General features: G+C 46.3%; 1 protein-coding gene across 4 annotated transcripts; it reads right to left on the bottom strand.

The window, feature by feature from the left end:
* Window positions 1-2,744: 2,744 nt before the first annotated feature.
* On the bottom strand, window positions 2,745-7,512 carry ARMCX3 (armadillo repeat containing X-linked 3). Of its 4 annotated transcripts, none has more exons than XM_026483595.4 (5): window positions 7,339-7,512; window positions 6,728-6,835; window positions 6,379-6,439; window positions 6,048-6,118; window positions 2,745-5,770 (listed from the first exon to the last, which is right to left on the bottom strand). In XM_026483595.4, the coding sequence occupies exon 5, from the start codon at window positions 5,622-5,624 to the stop codon at window positions 4,485-4,487; it is 1,140 nt and encodes a 379-aa protein (XP_026339380.1). In that variant the 5' UTR covers window positions 5,625-5,770; window positions 6,048-6,118; window positions 6,379-6,439; window positions 6,728-6,835; window positions 7,339-7,512; the 3' UTR covers window positions 2,745-4,484. The 4 variants fall into 4 exon arrangements, with proteins under 4 accessions (XP_026339380.1, XP_026339383.1, XP_048069613.1 ...); XM_026483598.4 differs by having other exon boundaries at window positions 6,728-6,807; window positions 7,339-7,510; XM_048213656.2 differs by having other exon boundaries at window positions 7,186-7,495.
* Between the last annotated feature and the right edge of the window lie 229 nt (window positions 7,513-7,741).

The raw sequence follows: 7,741 nt of genomic DNA, 5'->3' as shown, positions 1-7,741 counted from the left end.
TGGTCTACTCGGCAATTATTTTTCTCATAGTAACAGAAATTATCACTCTTTTTTTATCTTCAAGAAGAAATTCTGCCCCACTTGATAATATGTTCTTCCCCCCCCCCCCGCAAACTTAGAATGTTCAATAAACAGGGGACTCTACGCCCAAACAAAGATCTTGTATTATTACGCCTACCCTTCCGATGGTCAGCAGGGCCAGAGAGTTGCACTAAGCCCAGTCTCAATGGTGGACTGAATTACATGTGCATGAAGCTGTAAGGATAAAGTTACCCCTCCGACAGGGCTTCCTGCTCTCCCCCCTCCCTTCTCCCCCAGGCCTATCCCCAAACACACACATTGTCCAAACCCTTAACACAAGGCCTCAGGGGGACCCAAGGGGCAGGGGCAGGTGTGGAAGTACAGCATTCTGAAATAGAAATATCTGTTATCCCGCTTAATACCACACCTCAGGACAGGGCAGACCAGGGGCCATTATCCTAGTTTTCTGCACCCCAAGATGGCAGCAAGATAGTTCTTGTTTAAAGGCAAGGAAGAGCCACAGTTCAAATACAGAAACCAGAAAAAACCTTCAGCCTGGGATGTGATGTAAAACGAATGTACAAAGATAACATTGAAAATAGTCATAATCATTCTTAGAAAAGCCATTTCCAAGGGAACTTAGCAGAGAAATTAACCAAAAAAGAGGTATAAACACAAAATTTGCTGAACCACATCAATTTGCTAAACCTACACTTGCGATGTTTATTGAGACAAAGCAAGTGAAACACGAATTTCAAAAAAGAAAGCCGATTTTCCGAGCCTTGAAATATTATGCTTTGGGTGACAATTTATAAAAGAATTAAACTCCATTTTTGTAAAATTACCTCTGAACACATTTGACTGGGGTAGACCCACTTAAAGTCCTAAAACCTTCAGATGAGAACAAAACCAAAATATCCTCCCAGTTTCTAATTTCCTCGGTTTCCCGGGAGCTGCCATCATCTCTAAAGAGAGCACACTGCCTCCTCCCCACCCCTATGGTCTGCCACAATCATGGCCACAATCCTAGAGCTGTACCCTTCCCAAAATGATCGAGAGTGGCAACCTCCAATGTGAAAACATCAGGACATCAGCAAGTGGCTTGGCCAGCCATGGGGCCCGCCTGCACCAGGCTGTCACACATCTGTCTCACACGGTACTTCCCAAAGTCCAGGCGATTTGGTTCCAAGTAATACCAGGCACAGGACATCCCAAGTACATGCGGTGCACCCAGGGCTGTGCCACGCTCAGACTAGTTCCCTCTCGGTCTCTGTTCAACAAGACTTCCAGAAAACGTCTGGCAGCCAGTCACGCCCTGGGTCGCCACATTACCACAGCAATGACAATTATTATTCTGTATTAAATGCCCACTGGTGCGTGACCTGGTGTCATGGGGATTAAATGGTCACAGAAGCACAAAGAGACCACAGCCAGTGATCCCCCAGAAGGAGGAAATAAAGATAGAAGTGGGAGGCAGGGAGAGGGCAAAAGCGTGGGGAGGAAGGAGAGGAGGAGAAATCTGCCAAGAGCAGATGGATGCTGGTCAGGCCTGGGCCCCTGCCACATGGTGGCTTTTTACTACTTAACCTCATTTTTACCCACATTCAAAATGAGGTTAAGTAAAAAAAAGTCACTCAGCACCCCAAATTCAACATGGCTTGATGTGAATATTTTCTAAGGATTTTTAAAAATTCATTTGAGAGAGGGAGAGTGGGTGTGTAGGAGCAGGGGGAGGGGCAGAGGGAGAGGGAGAAGCAGACTCCCCGCTGAGCAGGGAGCCCTACTGGGGCTGGATTCTAGGACCCTGGGATCATGACCTGAGCCGAAGGCAGATGCTTAAGGGACCGAGCCACCCAGGCGCCCTGTGAATATTTTTTTAGATGTCCAAGCTACACATCTGAGTTAGAAAACAAGTCTTATTGTCCCTATTTTCTCAAGTATCTCCAATGAATGTTTTTTAGAAGAAAATCAGAAAACTTTTAAATCAGCCTCCGAAAATCTAGTCACAGTATCATCTGATTTTACGTGTAGAATATATAGAAATACGGATAGGAAAAGTGTCTGAAAGGGTACACACTCAGTTTCAGTTCTGTGCTTCTCTCCCCAGCTGCCACAGTTCCTTACACTCTTACACTCCGTACCTCCTCTCCGGGAATCACATCCACTCCCATGTCCTCAATTACCATTCATCCTCTGGTGGCTCCCAAAGCTTTTTTTTTTTTTTCCCCTCTGAGTACCAGCTGAATACATTCAAATGACAATAGGCTGTCCCCATCTGGATATCACATAGATTCCTCAAATTCAATTTATTTTAAGTGCATTAGCCTTTCCCTCCCCAATCTTTTTCTTCGACCTAATAATAGAGCAAGAAAAACGTTAGCTGCCTTTTCCCGCACCCACCTGTAAAACTAGTGTCAAATGAGTCTCCACTTGTATGTGATTCGACAGGGTCACCATATGCAACAACTTGAAGCCAACCGGTTCCTGACCCTCTTATCTAATATAGACAACATTAAGGTAAGTATATGGAAGCCTGGGGCTGGAAGCAGATGGTAACTGAACAGAGGATTTTACCCTTTCCTGATCTCGCTAGGAATATGTTGTGGAGGGTGGTGAGATCCTGTCTGAGGAAACACAGAGTCCTGGGAAATAAGAAAACCTTATTCCTCTGAGAAATTATTTTAACAGTTGTCTTGCAGGAATGACAGAACTCTACACACTAGTCACTTAATAAATGCTAACCTTTATTGGTGTTATTATTTATTAAATGACACTGACACATGGCAGAATGCCCCCAGCAAAACAAAGGTCAACCAAAAAAAAAAAAAACTGTCAACCTTGCATTCTAGGGAATTAAGGGTGCTCATTTTTTTAAATTAACTGCTCTGCGCTAGAACATTCTGTTTTGCATGTATTATTTAATTTTACCTTCATGACAAGCCCCATCTTCATCACTCATCTAGCATTTCAAAGAGGGAACTTCAGCCTGTCTCATTTTTAATCTAAATTGTTTTCTACTCAGTACATGCTCCACCCACCTGCCTCATTCCCAACACTTCCTTTTTCAAAAATTTCCAAAAACCCAATATTCATTTTGTATAAATAAGAACATATAGATGAATACAAGTAAAAAGGTAAAGATCACTCATTATCCTTCCACTCAAATATACCAGTTACTGTTTGGATAACTATAATTCCATAGTGGTTAGTGTCTACTTTAAAATATGTTTTACTACCTTCAAAACAGAAATGGAATCATTCTAGGAACACTGCTGTCTAACCTACCTTTCTCATTTAACAATGCAGAATGAATATCTTTTCCTGGCAATATGGATTTGAATCAACATAATTATCATATATACCGTGTGAACATTCCTTAATTTACTGAACCAATCAGGTGTGCCAGACACAGGTTGCTTCCAATTCTTACTATTTGGGACAGTGCTGGGATAAATAGCCTTGTACATACAGTCTTTAGCCAATTATTCAATTATTTCCTTAGGACAAAGGTTTTACATACTTTAAGGCTTACATGTATTACCAAATGGCCCTCCACAAACCTATACAAACTCAATGTAAACCCATTCTTCCACCAGGGTTTGGTAGGATCCATCTCTCCACAGCCCCATAGACTGGTGAGAGAGAGACCTATCTGAATTCCAATTATTCTTTCTAGTTAAAAATATTTAATGGCTCTTGGTGTTCAGTGGGGTAATATTCAAACAGCTCTCCACAAATTGCCTTCACTCAGCTTTCCAAATTTATTTACTTCCATTCCCCCCACTCTCCACTCTTAAGTAGACCAGTCTCTTCACTGTCATAGGAAGAGCATTCCTACCTCCATGCCTTTCTCAGCCTAGCGCCCGCTCACTCCCCCTCTTGGAAAGCCTACCTAACTACCCCATTCAGGACTCATTAGATGGTGGCTTCCTCCAGGAATCTGTAGCTGACTATATATCCCACAGAAGCCTATGCTGTCCTCTGGGAGCACACATTTGACAATGAGTATATGCTCCAGATATTGTTATCTTTTTGTTTGTATATTTCTTATCTCTCCAACTAGATTATAAACCAAAGGACAAGGATGGTCTCTTTCTTTTTCTTTCTTTTTTTTTCAGCATTAACACACAACTTTATTGATGATACACAAAGTTAATGCAAATGACAGGAGGGAGCTTACTTACGACCAACTGGTTCACTGTCACCCAAAAGAAATAGTAAAAATATTTCAATCTAGGCAGTGAGATAAAAAGCAACAAACATGTTTTCAGAACAGGTAGTGATATTCATTCATCCAGCTTAGACCTGAAAACCAACTCAGATAAACATCAGCGTTGATGATGATACAATGATATTCATCACTCAAAATTGGCAGCTGAAAGGGTTCCTTTACCATATAAACAAGGTGGAGAAAAAGGAATAGTTTACAATGTGTGTTGCTTCTAAACTACAAAATCAAGAAGTTATTCCTGGCTCTTTGGGAACATACGCTCAGCCAGTTTGGCCATGAATTTCCCAACCTTGACTTTCACCAAAAAATCATGGTGACTTTCTATCCCCAGGATCTTGTCAGCACACACTTGAAATTCTTTTAAAAAGAAAAACAGTGAACCTTCGCTGAATTGATTCTGAGTAGGTTCATTTTCTTCCCATTTAAAATTGTCATTTATGTTCTCAAATATCACCAGAAGTTTAAGAATAACCTCTTTGTTCTCCTTCTTATTAAAGAGGGAACCCAGCGAAGATGGTACTTGGGCCCTGAGCAGTTCTCTAGCCATGGCTGGATTTTCAGCCAAATTCAAAAGGAGTTTCAAAACCTGGAATTTGGTTTCTTCGTTGCCCGCTGAGAATAAACGAAAAAAGTCTGAAATGGAATTAGCAAGCATGTGCTGATACTCATTAGTAACAGTCATATTTGTAAGCAATCTTAGTCCAGCCAGCTGCACCGATGAGTTCAAGCGAGAAGTGATTGTGTCATCACACACTTGATTCATGTATATCTTAAGCCTGCGCTGATTTTCAGCATTCACACTCAAGTTATTCAGGACAATTAAAGCCTTTTCCTTAACTATGGGATCCCGAGTATTGAGAATCTTTGCTACAATTGGGAGACCACCCAGATCACGAATAATATCTCTGTTAAATGCATAAGCGGCATTGTTACCCAGAGCAATTAAAGCTGCTTCAAGAATATAAGGCTTTTCAGACATCTCAACCAAGCAAAGAACTTTCTGCAGCTCTTGAGGGGACAAAATAGTATCATCTGAATTGGGGGAAGCCCGTTTCTGAACAGCCCGGCGAGCCCGGGTAGCCCTGGCCCTTGCTCTGGCCCTTGCTCTGGTTCCAGCCTCAGTCCCAATCCGGGCCCAAGGTGGGTACCACACTATACCCTTGTTCTCACTGCTCTCATCATCGTCATCAGACCAGTCATTGTACCGGGCCCCAGGGCAGTCCCCGACGTCATCCACATCCCCAGACCCACCCTCAGCCATCTTCTCCTTGTTCTGTTTTCTTCCCCGGGTCAGTCTATAAATGCAGTAGCAGGCTCCAGCCCCGATCACCAGTCCCGCAGTCACCCAGCCTACTTTCCTGGCGTAGCCCATGCAATCGTCCCTGACAATAGCAGGGACCAAGGAACAGAGTATTCACTCAGGCTGGGAGAGGAGGGCTATGGGCCTGGGGGCAGGCCTGTGGAAGGTGATAGTCTTCAGCCACTTCAAGGCCACAGTAGCTGATACTGGAGGTGCACCTGGAGGTGGAGGAAGGAAATGGGGTTTGAGTTTCTCTTTTGTGTTGCCCCAGGCACAGAGTTGCACAGAAGGGCAGGAGAGTCATAAATGAGTAGTTGGTAGGAAATGCAGATTGTTAACAAGCCCTCCATATCCTCCTCCTTTCACCCTCCCTCTACTCTCCGGAGCCCACCCTCTCCCCAAGCCTAGATAAAGGCAATGGAGCCCTTAGTCTCTGCTGGGGCCTCAGCCACCCCAAGCTCGGGTGTCCCCAGGGAGTGGCACTGTTGCACTAACCTCCTCCAGACAGGCAGTTTGTCCCTTCTTCCCTCCCCTGGAGGTGTGCCACGCCCAACAACCCTTGCAATCTGCAGAGAGACCAGAGCCAGTGAGAACCGAGGACTTGATGGATCGATTGTTCACATTCGTAGCCTTCCTGATTCACCATCCAGGCTGTCAGATTTTTTTTAACCTCTATGCCATCCAAAACATGCATAAGCCTGCCCCTTCCCTAACCTGAAACAGGAGGTATATTTAGGGAAATAAGGTAGGATTGGGTGAGCTTGTCCAACTGTGGCTGATTTCCAGCCCCTCCCCCATTTCAGGCAGCCCCCACGCCTACACCGACCTCTACTGATCCGAGGAAACTTCCTCTCTCGCTTCAAGTAGTGCCACCTGCTACAGCAGACCTGCAGGATGACAGATCGAAAACATGGGGACTAAGTGCTGTTGAGAGAGGAGGATTATGAACAAACTCTCTGATAGGTTTCCCTTCTGTCATTCTCCCCAACCCCCACTTCATACCCCCCCCCGCGACACACACACACACACACACACACACACCCTGAACGCCATTTCACCACAGTCCCGAGAGTGCAAGAAACACACTCAGCCTCAGCCCTAACCTAGATTATTGCCATCTCTGGCTTCTCCCTACCCCCACCACCGCCCCTCTTAGGGTCCCCTGATCGTCTTACCCTCAAATCGACCTTCACCGATTGGGGTTAATTTCCTTCCTCTTCTCTTGCCTGGCGTAGTGCCGCAACCTACGGAAAGACTGGCAACCCAGGAGAGACTCGGACCCCCTAGACACAGAGCCATGGTCAGGAAGACAGAGCCACAGTCAGAAAGACGGGAAACGGCCGCTACTGAGCGCTTGGTGGACGACCAGTCCCCAGAACACGAAACTCTTTCCTAATTCAGAGGCCTGGTTGTCAAAGGTTTTCCACCCTATTAACCCCTCTCAAGGTTCTGCCGACATCACGTTGCACCTTCCCCCTCCCCAAATGTCCAGCCTTTCCCCGCCGGCGCTGTCCTGAAGGACTGGGGGGCCAACACCCAGGCCACAGCTCCCTTTCCGGATTACGGCCTCGGCTCCCAGCAGATTCCCAACTCCCCGTTCTCTGGGCTCCTCCCCAGACAACCCCCAGCTCACCATTTCGCAGCATCGAAATGGGCTGCGGGCGGGACAGATGTCTTGGAAAGCTGGCGGCGAGTGGAAGAGACGGCGGAGGCGCCTCAGGACCCGCGACGGTCTCCGCCCTACGCCCTTGCCCCCCCCCCCTTATGGAATCTCCCAGGCACTGACCTGCAAGAATCCGGGACAATTTCCTTCTTCTCCTCCTCCTTCCCTCTGCCGCAGGCCCGCTGGCCCTCAGGGCAATGGGGAGCTGGTACTCAGACGGGAACAAGGACCAGAACAAGAAGGACTTCTGCACACGTCAGCTCTTGGTCACGTGAGATCTACGTCATCCACCAACTCGGGTCCCTAATTTCCCCTCCCACCAGCAGTGCGGCAGAAGAGGGCCCGCCCCCCTCCATTCCCTCCCCCACACCAGGCCTTGTTACTCTTTCTTCTTTGCTAATCCCATCTCCCCGTAGTTGTGTTTGCCTTCCTCGGATTACCAGGAAGGGACAGCATCTTCCCCTGGGGCTACCGGCCACTTGGACTTTTTTGAAAAATTGCCTCTTCCTTCCCTAAGCTCCTGGGA

Source organism: Ursus arctos, chromosome X (genome assembly GCF_023065955.2).
Source record: "Ursus arctos isolate Adak ecotype North America chromosome X, UrsArc2.0, whole genome shotgun sequence".
Taxonomy (NCBI): domain Eukaryota; kingdom Metazoa; phylum Chordata; class Mammalia; order Carnivora; family Ursidae; genus Ursus; species Ursus arctos.
This window is presented reverse-complemented; position numbering and strand designations above follow the sequence as displayed.

Bases quoted from the DNA above. Each gene is read 5' to 3' on its own strand.
- ARMCX3 (XM_026483595.4), bottom strand. From the start codon at position 5,624: ATGGGCTACGCCAGGAAAGTAGGCTGGGTGACTGCGGGACTGGTGATC.